The sequence below is a fragment of the Borostomias antarcticus genome (genome assembly GCF_949987555.1).
Source record: "Borostomias antarcticus genome assembly, chromosome: 7".
Taxonomy (NCBI): Eukaryota; Metazoa; Chordata; class Actinopteri; order Stomiiformes; family Stomiidae; genus Borostomias; species Borostomias antarcticus.
Genome location: NC_140240.1, coordinates 19726683 through 19750265, shown reverse-complemented (window position 1 = coordinate 19750265; position 23583 = coordinate 19726683). Strand labels below are relative to the sequence as shown.

Below are 23583 nucleotides of genomic sequence, written 5' to 3'. Positions count from 1 at the left end.
TTCAGCCAGTGAGTTGCCCTGTCCACCATCATAGAGAGATATGTGAAGACGGGGGTAGAGGATCCACCAGTGGCGACCATGCATGTTGACAGGACGAGGGCAGCCCAGCCCTCTGCTTTCACGATGGGAGAGCTTGGCTGGGTTGAGGTTCCGGGGCTCTGGTGTAGCCCGGTGGGCCGGTGGTGGTGATGTGGTGTTCCACTCCATGTTTTTGCGGTGGACAGTGAGAAGGTAGGCTGGGTGAGCTCCGGGAAACTCATCGAGGAGGCAGAGGAACTTATCCGCGTCGGACAGAGTGCTAGACAGCCCAGGTGAAGTCCACCTTGTGAGCTGTGTGAGCAGAATGTTAGGGCATCCACCGGGTGGCAGTTTTTGACATCCGTGTGCACCCGTGTCACAGAGGACCCGGTGTTCGGAGACGGGGTAACCGATGAAAAGCAGCCTGCTGGCCTCACCAATGCTCAGAGCCACTACTGAGCGTCGCCTTTTGTATTTCCCGCCACCTTCTCACATTAAGGGGAGTGGCACTGTTTGGCTCTGGCGCAGAGCCTTGCGTGGTCGAGGTCGCACAGGTCCTGTTGCCGGCCAGGAGCTGCAGGGGTTTGCGTAGGCCTTAATGCTTCTAGCCAGTGGAGGAGGGTTGAGGGTCAGACGACAGCACATCCACAAAGCACCGTTGACTAGCCAGGAAGAATCTGTCTGGCTCCCCAGCTAGGGCCCAGCAGTCAGTAATGAGTTGGAGCCGTCTGAACCTGGGAGGGTAGTTGACGCAGGAACAGCTGGACGAACAGGAAGTTCCAGCATCCTTTCCTTGAGCTCGGACGGTTTGTGCTCTCTCCCAGGCCAAGAAGTGAGAAGAGGGGCCGGCTCGCTCAGCAAAAGTGGAAAGCTCTGAAGTCTTCAGGAGGTGGGCAGTGAGCGACCGCATGTTCACCCTCAGCTGGAGGGTTCTTGAGGATGCTCAACACCCTGGAAGCCGTGGGGCTCCCGAGGGCAGCCACCACCTTGTAGTACCACGTGTCATCCTCCATGATCGTTTGCAGTCTTGCCTGCAACTGTGCCTCTACTTGCATGAACCCGACTGCTGCTGATGCCTCCCAGGATTCTGTCAGTTTAAGCAAAACGGCATTGTCTAGCTGTCCGTGTGCATCACATCAGTCAATCAACATCACATCAGTCAATCAACATAGGCTGACATAGATAGATAGATAGATAGATAGATAGATAGATAGATAGATAGATAGATAGATAGATAGATAGATAGGCAGATAGATAGATAGATAGATAGATAGATAGATAGATAGATAGATAGATAGATACTTTAATAATTTCTGTGGGGGAAATTTGGGGTTTCAGCAGTAGGAAAAAAGTACAGTGGAATAAAGAATATACATAGAGAATATACATTATAGATTACATTAAATTACAATAAATATATACATACAGTATGCATAAATATAGGATACATACATACATAGTCTTTGAACTGTAAAAAAAGAAAAAAGCAGAAGCCTAGTAATGCTGAATAAAAATTAAGAAAAAAAATCTATTACTGGACCAAACAAATCAGAATGAAAACCTGCTCATAGATTAGCATCCTCTGTTGCTCAATGAGTGTCTGTCTTGTTTGCTCATTAAATTGATATTAGTGTGTAGTCTACACTATTTCGACCTCCTCCTAGTAGGCATACCTAATATATTGCACCTCAAGCGGTCTGCTATTCACTGACCAGATGGCAAATCTTCAATAACATGTGCATACTGTTGGCTACTGTAGGCATTTGAACTTCAGTGCTATCAATTCACGTGTGAGTGAAGGCTTTCTTGAAGGTAAGACATATTGTAATCCATGGTTGGTCCATCCAAAGGCTACTACAACTCTCTGGAATGCAAGGCGCCCCTAGCGTCCGATAGTGGGACTTGGCCTCATTTTAGTGTTTGCGTACTGAGTGAAGCCCCGCCCAGATCTGTGTTCGAATACCTCCGTTTATCCGTCCGTGTGCGCGAGTCACCGGCCGTCTGGGCGACATAGCTGCTGTGATTGTGGTCAACGAGCAAGGATCACCGCGTGATAGCCTGAGCTGCTACCCAGGATAGGTGATGATGGCGGCGGCCGTGGAGAGAGGAGGGGTGCGGGCCGCTTTCCTTAACCCCGGGAGCGGCGGTGGAGTCGGCGCCCCTTCCCCGGTGCCGGTCCTCGCTGCTCCCGGAGCCGCGGTCGGGGCGGCTGGTTTGGGTTCGAATTCGGGAGGGTCCGACGGTCCGTTGCCCGTGCCTATGAATCTGTTTGCAACATGGGAAATAGACCGCTCATCTCCGAGCTGTGTCCCAAGGTAAGGTAGCCTACCCTTCTCTCTGTGATTGGGAAAACAATCGTTTTGTTGCCATATCGTGAGTGGGCGTAGGCTATGTTATATTGCTGCAAATTATGATTTCAATAGGTGCTAAGCCATCGCCACAGGCCAACTAGCCTACATGATCTACAATAATCGTATGTAGGATAAAACCCTAGTGACATTTTGCCCTGTAGCCTGTGTCGGATATAGTAGCCTAGGCTATCTATCTCAAAGCTGGGTTGCTTGATTTGTGCATTCACCGCAAGAAAACGTGTGGTGGTTTCATCGCAGGACGCTGGGATGCTGGACGTGATCAACCATCTACAGCTTTTAGTGTTGGCCTATATTTCTAACGGTGTAGCCTATTTAGCCTACCCATCTCAAGGCTTAACGGGATCTATGGGTTGAAGCGAACTACCCTTCCCGGTATAGAATGAACGCAACCCTGCGTGATTGTATTCCTGCTACTACGTGCTGTCTGAGCCCGAAACAAATGGCTTCAGGAATAGGAGCTCGATCCGATGACCTGGAATCGCGGGATGAATGAGGGGTTGGTTGGGGTCATCTTGGCTCAGGCGTCTCTCTCCGCGTATGTCAGCAGTCCATGTTAGGTTACCCTTGTTATGCTGTTGTTACTGTCATACATTTTAAAACAGTAGGCAGTGACTCCAAATTCTGTCTTGAAAATGGAATTGAAGTAGGCAATTCTTTCTGCGATTTTAACATGCCACTATCAGAGTATTATTCCATTGTGTTTTGTTTCCAGCGGAGAGCAGTTAGCAGTTTGTTTCCAGCAAACAACAACATTAGGTTAGTCTCAACATTAAGTGGGTTGGAGGTGCAAAGTGCTTGTACGTGGATTTTTAATGGGAAAGATGCCTGCATGTGTGTGTCTCAGAGAATAGCTCACTTCACATCCCCAACCCCATCCTTCAGTTGGCGAAAATGAAGTCTTGTTGAAATGAAGGATTGATTAAGATTAAGTCTCAGATGAATATATTTATAAACAAATTAAGACAGCACAATGTGATACAAAATACAATATTGTTTATTTTCACAAATTATTTTTGTTATGCCATCCCAGCTATACATTGAACACCAACTCAGAAATACAGCTCTGGAACAACAGTGTTGTTAGACTAGCCTACCTCAAATTATTATTAAGATGTTGAACCGATGAGCACCCAAGCTTTAGTTCTTTATTTTTTGCACAGCTGCTTCGGCCTCAGGTTTAGATGCATTCATTTAGCCTTTGTAACAAGACGGTCAGGTTTTTTTTACCTGTTGATACACAACAAGCCATCTCACCTTTTATGTTTAATTAACCTTGCCGTGGGAATGTCATTATTGCAGGAGAACTTCCCAGCGTGAGCTCTTGTAGCCTATATATATGTACTGTATGTGTCTAAAGAGATGTAGTGTTTAGGACATGTAGGCTATCTATGTGTCTTCAGAGATGTAGTGTTCAGGACATGCATGTATGTGTCTACAGAGATGTAGTGTTCAGGACATGCATATGTGTCTACAGAGATGTAGTGTTCAGGACGTGTTGTATATATGTATGAGTCTATAGTGATGTAGTGTTAAGGACGTTTTTGTCTAGAGAGATGTAGTGTTTGGTGCTAGTGTTCTTCAGAACATGCCTACTCCAGTGTTCTCACTGCCTTATGGCTTCATCCCTCCACCTGCGCTCACAATATTCTTCCTTAGTGGCATGCTTATTTTTTGACCAAGCAATATATATAAACTGTAAAATGAACTTCAGAACACATGTCATGCCTTTGAAATGAAGCTTATCAATTTAACATGCAAATGTTTCAAAACTATTTCTACTTTTCCCTGATGTCCCTGTCATCCTGGTCCTCCAACCAGTGTAGCCTAGTAGTTTGCTGACATAGCTTGGCCGTGCATTAAGACTTTATGAGCACAAGCGTAGTACTAGCCACCTTTGTTGGCACTAAGTTGGGTCTACTCGCCTTGTGACCCATGGCAGAGATATCTCATCGCTAACCCAGATGTGTCCTCCTCCTGTGGGTCAGAAGAGTGGGGAGTTGGGGCTTCCCGCAGAGGCTATGGAGCTCGGGGAGGGGGGGTGTAGGAAGAGAGGAGTGGTTGAGAATACAAGTGAAAAGTAAAAATCCTCTTGAGATGGCAATGGACCGCAGCCAGTAAGAACGTTCCAAGTTTGCAAAAGGAAGCATGTTCTGCCCTAGTGTAGCATTACACTAGGAGTCTAATTAGGAATTGGATGTATGAGGTTGAGTATGAGCTACGGCTGGTTTTGTTTGCAACACAACTGAATTTGTTGGTCAGTTCAAAGTTGCATACTGAAATATCCTGTTGATGTGGTGTCTAGATTGTGTACTAAATAATGAAGTTACAGTTAATAGTTACCGAGATGGGTTAGGAGGATAGGAGATAGAATAGAGATAGAAGGTGATAGAACACTCCTGCTGTGCAGCGCCGAACCAACCTATCTCGGCGTAACATTGGACAGGTCGCTCACGTTGTGCCAACACCTCGAGTCAATGCGCAAGAAGCTTACAGCTTGTGTGGCATTCATGAGGCGACTGGTCCGATCGGGCTGGGGCACCGGCACAAAAACACTGCGTATGGCAGCCCTGGTCTACTCAACCAGGGAATATTGGCCACTGGTGTGGTGCCGCAGTTCTCACACGCGCCTCGTCGATCCACCTATCAATGAAGCCTTGTGCATCGTGACCGCATGTCTGCGTCCCACTCCTGTGGACAACCTTCCCATCGTTGTAGGCATCCAGCCCGCTAGCCTCCGCCGCACGGGAACCACAGCACGTCTCGCCTGCCGGGCCGTGGAGCCCAACCACCTGCTCCACGACAGGCTCACTGCAACAGCGGAGCCTCCCCGGTGACTCAAGTGGAAACACCCTTTTGTGCCTGCTGCACGCGATCTCCTGCAGCAATGCAGAGACCTTAACATCAGCGAGGCAGGATGGGCGGACTACACCTGGCATGCGGAGTGGGAGGCAAACACCTCCAGACTCTGTGATTTCATCCTGGCCGCCGGTCCTTCCCCTACTGGGATGGACTTACCCAGACCGGCATGGGTGAGGGTTAATCGTCTCTGGACCGGCGTCAGACATTTCTGCTCATCAATGCACAGATGGGGCTTGGTATCCTGTGCGGCATGTGAGTGTGGCTCCAAGGAACAAACCGTAGACCACATCATCCAGGACTGTCTGATATATCGGACACCCAACGGAATGCGTGGCCTGATGGTCGTGGATGACAAAACGGTGGCTTGGCTCCTGGGGCTGTGCCAGGATATATAGCCCGGGTGACCCCCTCACCAGGGGGCTCGGGGTGGTAAAAGGATAGCCCCTCGGCCCCAAGCCTAAGGGGAGAGGATAAACCAACCTACCCGTACGACAAAGAAGAAGCTAAATGGTGGAGAGCACAGCCCGCCCAGGAATAGATTGGACCACAGTAATAGGCTCTTTGCACAAGCTCCACTACTTCCTGAAATTCTACAGGCATCCTTATTTCCTGTCCATTACTATTGGATGGAAGTGATTAATCAGGTGTGCGGCACACCTGATCACATCTGATTAATCACTTCCATCCAATGGTATAGGACAGGAAATAAATATACCTGTAGAATTTCAGGAAGTAGTGGAGCTTGTGCAAAGAGCCTATTAAATCTGTTGCTGGAATCAGGTTAGCCAGTCAATAGACCATGTCTATTATTCATGGCATTTCATTGCTGTTTAATTGGTGTGGGACACATGTAGAGCCCATTATTTCTGATGGAGCGGGCAGGTGTGTTAAAGGGGAATGCGCTTGGCTATATCCTCAGTTTGATTTTTGAGTTCAGAATTTGTATCTTTGTTTTTAATGACCAGGGTGTCCAACAGAAATTGATCACAGCCGTCTGCTGGCAAAATACATTGAACACCGACTGTTGTTTCTGTCTGTGTCCAAAAAACATTGGAAAAATAAGATTTGAAATCAAAAACGAAAGATATGGAAGTACCTCACTCAACACAAACATACCCTTCACACCGGGCATGACAACAAGCGCATAATGAGGGTTGATAGTAAGTGGGATTGGCTTGGATTGGGAGATGGTGCAGATGTCAGAACTGCTTTCATCCTCCTGCTAGTCCGACTCACCGGATGGAGGTTTAGGAGAGGCTCCTTGTTATTAGTTTATTATTGCCCAATCAGTGGGAGATTCTCCCAGTCCAATCAGTGTTTGCGTGTCACCGTCCCCTTCACTACATGAAACAACAACAACCTCTGAGCTAGTGATTACATTGCTAACCAGTGACAAACTAAAGTTATAAACAGACTGACCAAACTAACCAGTGACAAAGTAAAGTTATAACCAGATAACACAAGACTAACCAATGACAAACCAGTGACAAACAAGCTATAACCGCTGCAGTGCTGAGTGAGGTTCTGGGTGGACTGATTGGTTTGAGCCTTTAAATATCTTTATTACAATTTATGTATTTGTTGTTGTTTTTTTAAAAGGAGAATGACATTTTCTCCATATCTTACTCCCGTTGTAGTTGTCGATAAAAATCCTCTGTTGCATTTCGTGAATCATAGTGCAGTGATTAGCTGCAACACTACAATTATCTAGTATAAGGCAAAATATTATATAATATGGCTCGCAAAACAAAAGCATTATTCGGACCATGACGGACCCCCCCCCCCCCCCCCCTCTTTGACCCATGCCTTTGTGCAAGCGGAGATTATGCCAGATGATGAATGCTGGAATTCCCACTACCCAGTTAGAGCCTCTGCTGTGTGGCTACGGTCGGAGGCTCCACCACCATCTTTGTGTGGCGTGTGCTTTAGGAAACACGGTGCATTTTCCAGGAAGTGATTAGTTTCTCGGTGGCATATCTGTGTTACTATCAGTAGAGTGATAGTTTCCATCCCCTCGTGTCAGGAGGGGAGATCTGGAGTGACCCTGGCCTGCCGGACATCTCGTAACTGAGGCACCCGGCACAAAAGAAGCTGTCGTTACGACCACAGAGCATTGCTGTAAGTATGATTTAACCCCTGTCAAAATAGAACGTGATGTCGCTGTCGTGTGTTGAATCTCAGATGGAGGCTTTTTGCAGCATTAGTACCTGGAATCAAATGTGGATTTAAAAAAAAAACTAGTATTGTTGGCTTGTGCTGTCAAGATAAGGCCCTTGTGTCATGTCAAAACCATTCTTCCTGAGAAATGTAGCGTTGAGTTGCAGCTTCCCCCGATTCCCCCCACCATGCTTTTGTGTCGCAACCAGACAAGGAGCATCATGCTGTCATGCGTCCAGCAGATAGTCGAGCTGTGGTCTTGTGCTGCTCTGAGGGGGAGTTGGAAGGCAGAGCAAGAGAGAGAAAGGCGTGGGTAGTGAACAGTGGTGCTCTTCTGCTGCGTTACATTTGGCTTGTGAAGTCGTGATTCCCGCAACACTTCTTGCAGTTTTAACTGGAACGCCCATCACAACTTGTTTTCTCAGCTCGTGAACTCGTACCACTCAATCCTACCCCCAGTTAGCTCTGGAAGTCGTGAATACGATGGCAGCTCAAGGGTGTTTTCACACCAGGGGGTTTATTCCAAAATTGCTTGCGTTTCCCTCGTATTACGATTCATTTTGGCATGTGTGAACATAGAAATTGCGAACGGTTCCGCAACAAACCAACCGCGACGAGCCCACCTGGAGAGGGTGGTCTCGTCTCGATTCAAGCGTTCTCCCTTACGATTCAGTTGTGGTCTGAAAGCATCTGGCCCTCAAAACGGAAGCTAGGTAAACCGGAAACCAACTCCTATGCTATCGCAAACATTGCCATACATGAGGACTCACTACTGTCGCAACACACAACACTGGCAGAGCAGAATGTCGTCGTTAAAAGTATAAGTACGTACGTCTCCCGTCTAGATTTCTGCACACTGCATAATACGCACTTACTGTATACTTATGTAGGTTTTATTCGCCATTCGAAAATATGTATGTATTCGTATGTGAACACAGCAATTGCTCTCGGTTCCGGAACAAATCAACCGGGCTGAGACCACCTAGAGAGGGTGTTTTCAGCCCGCTTGCAATCGCCCCGTGGGACGATTCGATTTCAGTGAGAACGCACATTACACTGCTCTGCACTGTTTGCACTGCACTGTCTACGAAGTCTCCAAACTGTTTAGCGATCACATGAAGGAATTGTCTTTCAATGATCTGTTGAGCAGTGCGTCTTCTCCTGATCATACAGTATGCAGTACAATAGAACATTGTTCTCTAGCCGCAGTAGTGATGCCTACTCAAACTGGATATGTTGTCCATATACTGTACCGAACATATGAACCAGAGAAGACCAATCAACACAATTATACACACACGCCGCTGATGCTCAATTTTCGATTACGGGTCAATCACCGGTGTCAGCGAGGAAAGGATTTCCAGAAATCTAAATTTCTCGCAAAAATTTGGATAGGTTCACAACTGAGTGTGAAGCGGCTGGGATGAGAATAAGCACTTCTAAATCTGAGGCCATGGTTCACAGCAGGAAACCGGTGGCCTGTCCGCTCTGAGTAGGAAATAAGTCCTTACCCCAAGTGAAGGAGTTCAAGTATCTGGGGGTCTTGTTCACGAGTGAGGGAACCATGGAGAGGGAGTTTGGCCGGAGAATCGGAGCAGCTGGTGCGGTTCTGCAGTCGCTTTACCGCACTGTTGTGACGAAAAGAGAGCTGAGCCAAAAGGCAAAGCTCTCGATCTACCGGTCTATCTTCGTCCCCACCCTCACCTATGGTCATGAAGGATGGGTCATGACTGAAAGAACGAGATCACGGATACAAGCGGCCGAAATGAGTTTTCTCCGGAGGGTGGCTGGGGTCTCCCTGAGAGATCGGGTGAGAAGTTCATCCGGGAGAGACTCGGAGTAGAGCCGCTGCTCCTTTGCGTCGAAAGGAGCCAGTTGAGGTGGTTCGGGCATCTAGTGAGGATGCCTCCTGTTCCAGGCGTGTCCGGCCGGGAGGAGGCCGCGGGGTAGACGTTAGCGGGGATGTAGCGTCCCCAGGAGGAAGATGCTCGGACTCTCGAACTGATGTTTCTTGAGTTATTTATTTCATTCAACAACGAAGAGCTGAGTAAAGACACAAAGAAATATACTTTGCGATAATACCTTGACAGCACAAGAGTACAATCAAATAATTCTTAAGGTCAATAGAACCAAGGAGTCATAACATTAGGCTAGTATCCTACAATACATCACTCAAACTGATACCAATTCAATTTCAATAAGAAGCAGCAAGGCATGAATTAAAATGTAGTGGATAACAAATTCACATATTACCTTGTTCACTCTCCAACTGAGACGCTAAATATGTACAGCGTGGGCTTTTTCTTAGACACTATACAGGCAAACAGAACTCAAGATTAAGTCAGTGTCTCGACTGACGGTAGGCTAGTCAACTTGAAAAACTAGCTAGCAAGATTACAAGTACAAAGTGCTCTTTCCAGTTACACACGACAAAATTATTCAAGTCACTAGTTAACAAGATCACAAACGTCTTCCATAGCTTATCAAACAGGAACATACCAATAAGATACCTTGTTCTTCACATAAATATTTTACGGGGATATTCTCTTAGCTTTCTTGCAAGAGAGATGAGTAAAGTGGCGAGTATCTCCCGCTCATTCGTTGCTAAGTAAAGTGGCGTCTATCTCCCGCTCACATACAAAGGTTCCTGTACCGTAACATCCGTTCTAGCTTCTTCAAAATAAAAGTTCTTCCAAGTAATTTACATGTAAAGAACGGAAACAACCTTTTTGTCAGAAATTAATACAGAAATGTATACAGTGTTGCTAATATATACTGTACAAAACCAAAACCAAATGACTCAAATGACATAAATGGTCATTTACAGGGGAGATTAGCTTTTTTAATTTGGTTTAACTCTGAACTCCCGGGCCCGGCTATAGGCAACTTTTACCCTGTTAGAACTAGTGTTGCACGATATACCGGTACCAACGGTCAACCGCGGTGCCAAAACGTGACGGTGCCAAGTATACTATAAGCTCTATACAACGGTACTACCGTGGAATACGGTACTACCGTTGAACACGGCAGGGAGACAATGTTACCTCTGTTCCCCGCTTTCTGCTAATGAGAAGACTGGCTTGCGACACCGTTGTGCAGCTCCCAATTTGTTGACTCGCGCACACTTCTCCCCAGTCACTGGCTCGCGACACCGTTGTGGCAGCTCCCAATGTGTTGGCTTGCGCACACATGCAACTCCGCAGTCACAAATTGACGTTATCTGTGTATCTCTGGGCGCGAGCCAGTCTTGTTCTCAGTAGGCTATCGTAATGTCAGAAGCGTTCCCTAGCTCCGAGTCCGCACCATCAAATGTAACATTATTGAAGAAACATAACTCTAAAAGTTTAATATGGAACTATTTGTGACCGCCGCTGGTAATTTGGTCCTCAACTAGGCATTTTCATTTTTCAGTTTTTTACAGATTATGAAAGTGCAGATTGTAAGCTTTCAAATGAGGTCTCATACATTGAAATCTGAACATATTTGAAGAATATATGCTTATTTGAATGCTAGTACTGCCAAATCAACTTAGCTGAGAAATCTCCCTCCAAAGTTCTCCAACATTTTCACACCTCTGACTGCCAGGTAATGGGCGTGAACAATAGCCTGGTAACCCCTCCCCCAGCCACTCCCCCACTGGACGATCTGTCATTATCTGTCAGAGTGGCTGTCAACTTGGGGTATTACCTGAGAGTGGCTGCCAAGTGAGGTGCTCTCTCACTGATGACCCCACACTCTTTGAGTCAGTATTAATCTTGTGTTGTGAATGCAGTTAAGAACAATATAAGATGAAGTTCAAATTTAACGTTCTTTATTGTCACATACATGATATAAAGTACAAGCATAAGTAGTTAAGTGTACAAAAAAAAGGCAACAGTCTAAGTGTTAAAGTGTACAGTCAGTTGTCTGTTTTATAGACAAGGTGCATAGTGTTCATTGTGATCAAGTGTACAACAAAGTAATAACAGTCCCCAGCTCAATACTCAAGGTAATAACAACAGTACTCAGCTCAGTATTCAATATTCTAACAATGCAGTCTGTGCAAGTGTGGGCAAGTCTGTGCAAGAGAACTAGCAACGCTTCAGTATACAAACAGGAAAGGCTGTGGCCTTTCTCCTGCAGTGCTGTCCGTCCTGATGATCTGCAGTGAATCTACAAGCGGACAGTCTTGTTCTGAGCTGCTGTGGAGTTTGGCGGGGGACATGTGACGTCTCGTCCCTCATCAGAACAGAACTCTCTGATCTTGTCAAAGAGATACATCTGTCTGGCCATGTCCAGTCTGGGTGGGGCTTGCACAAGAAGACCTTCTCTGGGGGGCAGGACATCAGGCTTGCACAGCAGCTGAAACTCAACTGCTGGTGCATCACGGTGTTCTCTGGCCACAACCATGCCAGGTCTCTCAGCATCAAAACTGCAATAGAATAGAAGGAAGAAAGTACATTCAACTATTGCCCACAGTACTGGCACTCCATATAGATAAAATAGTACCAGAATGTGTTGATTAAATAGACTAGCTGGCTAGTTTAGGAACAAAGGGCTAGCTCAGCTAACTAGCATGTTAGCTAACGTTAGCTAGCTAGCCTTTGTTAGTGCTAGTGCCTTTGTTATGCTAGCTAGACTTAGTCACTTGCTTAGAAAGGAGCTTCTGCTAAACGACTAACGTTAATGTAATGTAAACAGCACAGATAGTATAAAGATCAGCTTACCCCAAAGCAAAGCAGAATGCTTGGCGGTGGTGTGAATCTGGTACGTCGTTCGACGCTTGGTAGCAACTTGCTTTGCTGATACAGTCATCTCTGTATCACGGTTCATCAAGAATAAAACTCCGTGTACGAACGAGTCCTGCTCTGCTGGAGTTTTAGCTGCTCTTAAAACTCTTTCCATGCCCTGGATGCCATCCCCGTCTTCTCTTTAGCAAAAGCTGTAGCATTCATGGTTAACTTGGTTCTGAATGTAAACAAAGCCGGCGTGTTGGGGAAGGGTTGGGGGCGGAGAACCCGGAAGCAATAGCCAATTAAACCAAATCATGCTAATCGATCTGCCCGCCCCCAAGCCCGGCTCGAAATCAGCTAAAAACGAGCTTAGTTTGCAGACTAATTATACGTATTTCGTGAACCTAAAACTGTTGTCTGTTATAGTAAGTGGGTTCTTCACAACTTCAACTTTGGTAATACAAAAAAAAAAAAAAACACGAAAAAAAACGTTTTTTGATTTATTTTGCCCTCTAGCGCATTTCCGGGTTTGCCGAGTTGCGGACCAAATCACCAGCCGCTGTCACATTTGGGTTTTAAACCAGATAAACAAGGAAACGCTATAGATGATGGCCGTGCGTTGTGCAGGCGATGCAGCAATGCCGTATAGGCAAAAGAACACATCAAACTTAATTAAGCATCTAGAATCTCGTCATCCAGACCTTGCACTGGAATACAGACGAGCTAAGTTGGTTAGTATGACGTTAGCAGTGTTCTTGCCATTAGGTAATATTACAAAAATGAATGAATAAACCTCTTAGCTAAAGTGTGTGCTGCTGTTGTTAGCTAGCCAGCCAAAGCTAGCCAGCTGGCTAGCTAATGAAGTAACGTTAGCCTACCTGCTGTCATGTCGTCATGCACAGCTGTTGAATGAAAATTGTCATCCTCTTATTCCAACTCCAAACTCCTTAAAATAATGTGAGCTAGATTATGTAGGCTGAGACGAATCCAATGATAATCCAATGATATCCACCTCTTGACATTTGGTCATTTGTTCTGGTTTTGACTTGAACAAAAGTGAAAGCTAGATAAAGCATGTTGATATCACTGCCATCAACCACAACCCAGTGGCCCTCCGCTGACCTTTACTGGTGGTTGGTGATACTACACTTGTGTGTATACATGGCTGATTCAGTAGTTGTTTTAGATATGTGTTTTAAATATTTAATATGAATAATTCATAATATGCATACTATATTTTTACTTACCTGTAGAGCTACAATCTAATGCATTAAATGCATGTTATTCATGCACCACTCGTATAAAGTGATTACACTGTACTGTAATGTACTGTAAATACATTGCACGTTCATAAAAATAAAATAAAAATGTAAATGCTGCGGTATCGTGATACTACTTGGTATCGTGATACTTTGGCTGGTATAGTATCGCAGGTCAAATATTGGTATCGTGACAACACTAGTTAGAACTCATAACAAATATGAGGAGAGAGAGAGAAAATATCTAGTCAGCCATTTCCAAGTTCCAGGTACAAGTTCTTCTTTTAAGCACAACATTTGGAAAGTGTGACATGGCACTTCAGTGTGATGATAACATCACCATGGAAACTGCCTCCAACATGTCCTCAGTGTGTGTGTGTGTCGTTGTGTGAATGATTGTGCGTGTGTGACAGCATTGAATTGTTTGCCTCTCCCCCTATCCCCAACACCATTCTCTCCATATCTCTAACACCATTCTCTCCATACCCCCAACACCATTCTCTCCATACCCCCAACACCATTCTCTCCATATCCCCAACACCATTCTCTCCATATCCTCAACACCATTCTCTCCATATCCCCAACACAATTCCCTCCATATCCCCAACACCATTCTCCATTCAGGATGTGACATCCGTTCTTCTGTGTTTTTGTGGCGTCTGCTGGGGGGGGGGGGGGGGGGTGGGGGGCAGTGTGAAGAGAGGCCTGGGGGAGGGTTATGGAATTCACTGTCCCACCGATGACAGGAAACAGGATGAAATAGTGCACTCCAGTATCCATGGGCTTACACACTGTGGTATTCAGTTCCCAGACATTCTTTGTGTGACGAAAACGACATGCGTGTATGTGTGTGTGTGTGGGTGGGTGTCTTAGGCTATTACACTAATGTGTATTTGCATGGTTACATATTTGAGCCGCGAAAACGAACCGCAATAACACAGGTGTTTGGGCACAGTCTACTACAACACAGCTCCGGAATTCTAGCCCGAATACACAGCTCTGGGCGTATTCCAAGGCCTCCGAATTCGAGGGTGGTTTTCGCCGGGGTAGTGTAATTGCTACTGTAGGCGCAAACGGAGGAAAATGTATTATTTTTTTCAGTGAATAGGCATTAGTGTAATAATCCAGGCCTAACTCTGTGTGTGTGTGTGTGTGTGTGTGTGTGTGTGAGAGAGAGAGAGAGAGAGAGAGAGAGAGAGAGTATTTTAGACCCAGTCCCGAAATCCTCAGCCAACATGACCACAGAGCTCCCATCTGTGCTGCCGCTCCATAATTAAACGTTGTCTAGATTAAACTGCTGACTGATCAATAGGGACCACCTGCTAACATAACGGCCGACCTCACATAAGTTTTTTGTGTGTGTGCAGACATGGATAGATATGACATAGATAGATATGGCATGGACAGATATGACAGGTATGACATGAACAGATATTACATGGATAGATATGACATGAACATATATGACATGGACAGGGAGAGAAATCTATAACGATCACTTTGCTGGACGTCTCTGGTTTTCAGTGCGGAGCTAGCAGATATGGTCCTGTGGCGGAAGCGATGGGCCTAGCCTGTTAGTCCGGCCGCCCGGGCTGGGGGGATGCAAAGCTGTGTGTTGTCATTTGGGCATTAAGACTTTGCTTTGCATGCAGGAGATTTTGGTCAGTCACTGTGTGAATGTCGTCAGTGGACCGCCAGATTCTCGTTCTGGGTCTATGGAGAGGAGGAGCGGCAGGGCTGATGTTGGCTGCCCTGCATGGAGTAGGGCACGCAGGGGATGGTCGGCAGGATAACCTTGAGGGCTGCACGATTATTTTTCGAGTGGACTGGAGCACACGGATCTTCTTTAAGAAAACTTTAATGGTGCACAGTATCACTAACGTTTCGACAAGTGTCTTCCTCAGTGAATAAAGCACATGGGTTGGACAGCTCATATATACTCCTCACTTGACTGAAGGATGTGCATTGTTATTTGCTATTTATATATTGTGATAATGCGATTTACATGATGATAATGGTTGTTTTACTATTTGTTTGTTGACTATGTTGATTCTAGCCTATCTGCTTTTATAGTGGAAGATGATGATTTTGTGTGTAAATGTTGTAATAAACTATTGGTTAATTTTACACACTCCTCCTTCTTGTCAACTAGCCTCTGAACAACAGGCTTCAATCAAGTGAGGAGTACATATGAGCAATCAAGCCCAGTCCACTCCCTTTGTCCTAGATGTGTATTTCAAGTTCGACCTGTTGGAATGTACGGCCAGGCCCAGTGCAAGATTGTGTCCCAATCTGTGTCATTTCCTGCTTGAGTCACTTCCTGCTCCTGGGTGTGTGTGCCAGTTGAAGGTGAGCCTGCGCTGATCGACGTGGAAGCAGCAGCCAGTCTGTGTCTGTGGTGACTCAGCTAACCGTGGTAAACTCACATTTGACGGACCTGCCTTGGCAGTGCACACCAGGATCCTCCCTCCTAAGCACCTATTGTATTCGTATTTTGCTACTTCTGCACTTTGCCTTCAGCACTGGACTATGCTCTTGGTCACTTGTTTTAGAAAGGAGATGCACTTGTGAGTTCTGATGAGTAGTAGTACATTGACTACCTTCGTTAAATGCAATCCTTGTAAGTAGCTTTGGATAAAAGCGTCTGCTAAATGACTGTAATGTGATGTACAGTGTCGTGCCACGGGAATAACATCACAGAGACTGAGTCGATTACTAGGGACTGCAAAGCGCAGGGCACTGGCTGCACAGCGAGTTTGTGTCTGGCAGTATAATAGAGGGGTATAATTCCTAAGTATCTCTGATTTGTAGATGTGAGTGATGGCTGGCGTTGTGCAGTAACTCCCCCACCCCACGGACAGTTAAATATTCACTGTCACCATCACCCACAGTGTGACAGGCGAGTAACTTATAACACTTGTCTTTCCGAAGGTTACCAAAGTCTTGCTGGTCTATCACATATTATATTAACCTTATTCCAGATATTTATTCCACAATTTCTCTCTATTATTATAGAGAGAAATTGTGAAATCATATTCAACACAACCTGCAATTTATCTTCCAGGTATTGCTAAGTGCTGTTATACTGTGAAGATGGTGGAGATGATTTTGATTTTGTCATTAAAGGCTGGTTGTTCTTTGATGCTTGGATCTCGCTAGACTGGTGCCTCAACTGGCTTTCATGGTTCTTATCATCAACGTTGCTCTCCTATCCATTTTCACGCTACCGCTGGTCTCTTTGTTGTGACAGCAACTACTCATTCTTGTTGTAAGGTTCATTTTAGGGTATGCATAAATTGTTAGCTTTGATGTTCCTCTGCCATTTTATTAACTTTCAGTGAAGGAGAGAGTGGTTTGTTAAGGGGTGTAGAAAAACGACAACCCGAAGTGTCACACATACATTTCCATGACAGTTATATTCATAACAACATAACACATTTCAACTAGAATGGTTCCAAGTATTCATCAGGTGTGTTTGTGTTGCACAACAGTTCACTCAACCCTAACTGCAGAATAAAGCCAGGTAGCTCCTAACATTTGCTATTATCATCTTCCTGGGTTCGCAGAACTGAAATATAAACTAACTAGAGAAGTATAAATACATTGTCAAGACTTTATTTTGAGGCCTTAAAGAGTTATTCAAGATTAAAGATTCCTTTATTTGTCACATGTAATGTACGGTGTACAGTCACAGTGAAATGTTGCTGCCGGCTCCAAGATTATGCTTGATGTAGATAAACTTCAGTACTCGATATACAAATGACAAATTTACAAATTACTCTTTAAACAGCATAAAGATAGGGATAAGATAAAATAGATATCGGTCTGGATGGATTATGTACATGCTATACATGGATATGAATAAATAAATAAATAAATAATAACTAAGACGAAGTTAGTTATATGCCTTCTATGGTGAGAGGAAACTTTTCATCTCTATATAGCCCAATCGGTTCAGCAGCATCAACAGATCCTTTTGCCCCTTCTCCAGAGCCTAAAAGCCAATCCCTCCCCTAACCCTAACCCAGTGGGCGGATTAAGAACAGTGCGTCTCCGTTTGGTGCTGGAATGGGATGAGCTAGACCAATCAGAGATAATCTCCTTAAAGCATTGGTCTGACTCAGGAAGCAGCAACCTGTTTCTAACATGGCAATAAGGCCCTCACAGAAGATTAGCCATCAACACAGACAGGGCTTATGGTCATGATCAAAGGCTAGGAATATGGTAGCAGCAGCGGTCAACAAATTAATAAACCGTGTTGTTGAAATAAAAACCTAGTTCATGCATAAGATGATGGAAGGATTTATGTAAACGATCCACGTCATGTCATCTGATACATATCCTTTGGACATTGGCCGTGTTTACTGGAAGCGGTCATGTACCAAAGCTTTTGTTTTTGTGCGTTGGCTGTAAGCCAGCGCACCTAGAAGAGCCAATGTCGGGTTCTCCCTCCCCTCCGTTGTTGACCTGCAGTCCGTTGTTGACCTGCAGTTATATGTTGCTACCACTAGAGGCAGGGGTCCCAGAACATCAAAACAAAAGACTATGACACCATTAATTTTCAAGAGCTCCGGTGGCTTACCATGCTGAACGTTGGGAGTTCAAAACCCTGGAATTTCAAAACCCACAAAACGCATGAGTTCAAAACTTGTGTTATGGACAGTTTTTGTCACTGGATGTTATAGAAGCTATGTAAAATGTGGTTACCTGGTGGTCCTATGCCATTTATTGAATTTATGTGCAGTAATTGAACATATTAAATACTCCTGTTTTGAAATACCTACAATATGTGTCTCAGTAATTACCCATTATAGGCTATACTTTGCATGTATTTACCAGGTAAGAGACGGGAGAGATCCCATGGGAACAAAATGTTTTAGTTTTTTTTTAAAGAAATGTACAGTCTGTTTTGCAGATGAATTAACTGTGTCAAACTGATTGTGCCACCACAAGTCCCAGAACATCAAACACTATAGCTGTTTTTCCACTGTCGGGCCGAAGGCAGTTTCGTTTGGCTCCATTCTGTCCCAGACTCGTGAGAACCGTTACCATCTGTTTTTCTACTGTCAGGCCGCTAACAGTATGGAGGAGGATTTGGTTTATTTTGGACTATTTCTGTTTTTTCTTTTTATGCGCCTACATGAGCGCACACACCGTACCTGGTGTGACAACTAATGTTACACACTAACTACAAAAAGTAAACCTGTTGCGTTCTTGTGATTGAAACAAGTTTAGGTAGGCTACAGTAACGTTATATTACACAGGCTAGCAGCAGTGTTTCCCCTACGATACAGTTGCAGAAGGCAACCTAAGCTGGAACACAGCCAGACAAGGGATTTGAGGCACGTTCAAGTAACTAACTTTGGCCAATACGACCGGCTAACGGCTAGCAAAACCTAATGAAATGGTGAGTCCTGCTTTGCAGCTTTAGGGTGCGTGTCCACCGGCAAGCTGAATGTAGCTGAAATGCGCCAAGCTTACAGCTTCTTAGAGCGCACTAGAGCTGGGGTTCAGAGCTGGCCAGGCTACAGATGTTTTACACCTACGTATGTGAGAGATAAGGACCTGTTGTTGCATGTCGTTGACAAAAGCTTCCCCTTATTATGGTGTCAGAACGATGGCTTATGAATGCGATGTTATCAGTAGCCCAGAGATGGCAGGGATATTTCAGTTTAATAAAAGGCATTGTGGTGTTTGAGTTGTCGTGATGGACTTCGTTTTGGTGTGGAATTATAGTTGTTTCCGTTTTGGTAGGAACAATTCAATTGTTCCAAGTGTTGCAAATTATTGGTACCCCTACTAGTGGCGACTGCTCCTATAAGCCAGGGTAAACCTGGCTTACCCATACAAATCCAAATAAAACTATTTTTTTGCGCCTTCTTTCAGTGAAAGATCGACTTTCAGACTGTTTTTGACTTAAATGCGTCTTGTATTCGGCCATATCGCTTCATTTTCATCCGTGTTCAGCGTTTTGGTAGTGCTCCGTCGCCCCCTACAGTCCTCATGAAAATACAGTCCACGTTACGGCCCGTTGACACCGGTCTTACTAGCGCGTTATTCACTTAACTTTGTAGGCCAGATAAAATGATTCTAGCTTACGGAAGTCAAGACCAAATCAAATCAAGACCAAATCAAGACCTGGAGCGGTGGGCTAATACGCCTAGTAGCCTAGTGGACTAGTAGCCTAAACGGAAGCGCTTTATAGTAACCATCCGTAATAAGCGTTAATTAATAGGTATTATACAACGGTTAGTTCTGGTTCTTGATTCTAATTGGCTGGAAGCCGTGTTAAAATACTTTGTAACACACCTGGGACCGCATATCATTCCATTTTCAGTATGAATGCGCCTCCCATTTGATCCTATGCATTGTAGTTGTTGTTGTTGCTTGGCAACCCTTTTGTTAGGGGAACTATTTTGCTCGGCGGAATTGAGGGAATGATGCTTCGTTTTGAATAAATGTTAATATTTTACATTGCTGTGTGTTTATTTTACACTAATGGCTGTAGTAAACGTTGTATAAAAGCAATAAACCACTCGAGGCCGTGTGTTATAGTGATTTTATAACAGCTAGGGGGGTTTTAGGCACTCCGCTTTACGTCGTGCCTAACAACGCCCCCTAGCTGTTATAAAATCACTATAACACACGGCCTCTCGTGGTTTATTGCTTAAATAAGGACCTTATAAGTCCTTATAAGATGCTTATAAGACATTATTAACCTTAATAATGCATTCTCGCTTTAGATCCACTACTGCAAAATTGCATAGTTAACTGTTAATAAGTGCATAATAAAGGATTTATTAACCTTAATAATGCATTGTCTCGCTTTAGATCCACTACTGCAAAATTGCATAATAAGTGCATAATTAACTGCTAATAAATGCATATTAAGTGCATAATAGCAGTCTATAAACAGTTAACAAGCTTCTTATAAGTGCTTATAAATGTTTTATAATGTAACAATAAACGTGTTTATTATGCTATTATTTAACACTTGTATAGTCTTATGTACGCATAATGTCTTATATGCATGTTATAATGATTTATAAGGTCCTTATTACCTATTAACTAACGTCTATAATCTATCTATACGCGTGTTTATTATGCTATTATTAAACATTAATATAGTCTTATTAACACATAATAATGTCTTATAAGCATCTTATAAGGACGTATACGGTCCTTATTACCTATTTATTAATTAACGCTTATTACGGATGGTTACTATAAAGCGCTTCCGCCTAAACACTGATTAGTGAAGTAGGGGAGTAGGCTGCTGTGCCCTAAGGGGGTGTATTTTATCGTCCTGTCATTCCTCTTCGTGGTGCTTGGCCATTGTTGTCATATAATGGCTCTGTAGTTTATTTAGTGTGTCCCTAAAAGCTTTGTTGTTTCGGCCTAAATATTGCCCTCTTATTCGCTCGCTCTCAAATTATTGGCCTTTGTTGATGTGTTAAAAAAACAAACATCAGAAGCCTAGGCTACTATAGTTTTCCTGTATGTTTTTACATATAAATGCCAATGCTCAGCGCCCTTCTGGTGCTGTGAAACTCATCAGGGCATGCTTTGAAAGCGCACCCCCCAAAAAATCGTGCGCACTGCGCGTGCGTGCTTCATTGGTCCTGGCTTACCCGGTTCTTGGACCCACCAGACGCCACTGGCCCCTACGTGCATAGTTTCTCTCCCTATCTGCGTGTGTGTGTACTAGCCTCGCGTCACCAGTCTCTCCTCGGGGAGAAGAGCCTGGTGTCTATTTACTTCACTGCCTTAAGCCCGCCCCTTCTTCCAGCTCGAGCCTGTAGAGCCCGCCTCCTACTTCCCCTTGCTTTATTTTTCCTTAACCGGTAGTTCTCCTCGCATCTTCTTTTACCATTTTTGTCAGTGTTATGCCTGGTGATGCCATCGCAAATGTTATCTACTCAAAACTTCACCATGTGCAGCCTACAGTAAAAACATTACAACAACTGTTCTTCTTCCGGTCCAGACCGGAAGATTATGTGATGCGTCATTGCGCTTCCGCTCTAGACTGGCGAAACAACACCGAACGAGACAGGCCCCAGGGCCCAGACTAGTGTGTACGGGGTGTGTGTGTGTGAGGGGGGGGGGGGGTTGGGGGGCATTGGGAGTAATAACAATGTCGGAGAAGACCCTGTGCAAGACCCCACAGTACGCTACTGCATTATAGACAGACAGTCCTCATTACAATGGGAGTAGGACACTTCAAATCCTATAGTAATTCATTTTGTATGGGATGTGATGCACCAGTCGCTCTACGCCTACATGTGGTTTATTTTCGGTGATAAGACTGACTGTTGACTGGCACAGCTTTAGGTGGAGGAATGAGCTTAATGTATTGATGCTTTTTTGTGCATGGCTGTAAGCCAGCGCACCTAGTATAGCGTTTGTCCGGTTATCACTCCATCCCTCCCTCCGTTACTGTGGACAATGTTGGCGTGCATTTCTCTGTTGGCACCACAAGAGGCAGTAGTCCCAGCACACCAAAATCAAGATGGACACCAAAATCAACCCGCCGATCTCCACTGCAGAAGTAGAGTAGTGGTGAGAGCATTGGACTCCCACCCTGGAGACTGGGGTTGAAGACCCGGTGGGGATGACTTTATGGGACTATACCCCAAACCTCCACATGTTCATCCTTTCACTCCAACCTTTACCCCTTGCCTTATAGATCAGATCCTGTCCTAACCCCAACCCATATTCTAACCCCAACCCACACTAGGGACTGGAAGAAGGACCAAAACCAACCCGTCGATCTCCATTGCACAAGTAGAGTAGTGGTGAGAGCATTGGACTCCCACCCAGGAGACCGGGGTTCCCGGTGGGGATGACTTTATGTTATCATCAGTGTAACTGCTTTAGCCACTGACCGCTACCATTAATGTTATGGAAGCTGCTGCTAGTTGTAGTGAGCCCATGAGCTAACTATCCTGCTCTTATTGTGCTGGATTAGCATTGGAAACATTGGAACTGATGTGTCCAGGTGACAAGACCTATCTTAATTTATCAGACATTATTTAATGTCATTTCAATTCACAACTATTCCAGTGGCATGACTAGCTTCTGTCCTACCAGTCCTGAACAGAAACAAGCCAGCCACGCACATAAGCCAGGCTGGACCTGGCCTGGTTGAATGTGACGCGTGTGCTTTTGTGAAAATATACAGATGTGAACCATTTTAGAGCGAGGTGTCTGTATTTCCAGAGTCTGTACCGTCTCTCAGACGCCCCAGCGGAGAGGAGAGTTAGCAGGGTCCCGACTGATCGCTCAGGCATCCAATCAAAATCCTCCTCCCTCTGCCCTTCCAGCAAATCAAAATCCTCCTCCCTCTGTCCCTCCAGTGTAATAGCTCCCCTCTCCACAAATAAGAGATGGGTACAATTTATGAATGGGATCCAAGAAGACAGGGTATGTGTGTGCGCATGCGCAGTGCTGTATACGAATTAAGGTTTTCTTTTAGTTTAAGTTTGGATATTTGAAATGTCCTCCAGTGTGTGGACTGAACTGTGTACATGCATGTACTACAGTAGCTTTTCTAGATATTCTCCCTCACTCACGCACACAGACACACACACACAGTGTAATTAAGCACTTTTAGTTTTCCCATTAACTCCCAGAGCATTTTCTCCGGGGGGCAGAAACCATAATCAATAGGTAGATCTGTCATGCCTGAATATGTCTGGCCTTCTGTCTTTCCTACCACCGCATCTACCCTCCCACTCTACCCTACGCCACAGAGCTGGGACCTACACAGCCTCGTCAGACCAGCCTGATCTTGCCGGCTCACATTCGGTTTCTCTCAAATCAGTCTGGATACTCTCCATAGAGTACATCTGTACATCCACATCCGTTTGTGCCAGATCGGAAAACCATCTCACCATTCAGCGTTCTAAGAGTAAATACAAACAGCTGCGCTGGGCAGGTTCAGGTGTGATGACAGCGAGGAGCGGTTGAAGTTAGAGCGTGATAGACAGATGGTTCACCCAATCACCTGCCAAATATTTTTGAAAGTGCCTGCCTTTTTCCAAACAGTTTCCAACGGAGAGTCCCCAGATGGTTATGCAAAGCAAACTATCTGGCACATCAGGTTATGTCCTACATACCATTCCCTGGAGAACATGTCTGCTTTAAACAGTCTCCATCAACAGTCAGTAATTGTGAATGTTCAGACATGTCCATGGGTGAGGGAGA

General features: G+C 44.9%; 1 protein-coding gene across 1 annotated transcript in view; it reads left to right on the top strand.

The window, feature by feature from the left end:
• Positions 1-2100: 2100 nt before the first annotated feature.
• LOC311311422 (phosphofurin acidic cluster sorting protein 2) overlaps positions 2101-23583 on the top strand; it is a gene marked incomplete at both ends in the record, with an annotated part of 86132 nt that continues 64649 nt past the window's right edge. Inside the window, one exon of the mRNA XM_084441131.1 lies at positions 2101-2333. Coding sequence (XP_084297257.1) covers positions 2101-2333 — 233 coding nt within the window. The remainder of the gene's footprint in view (positions 2334-23583) is intronic.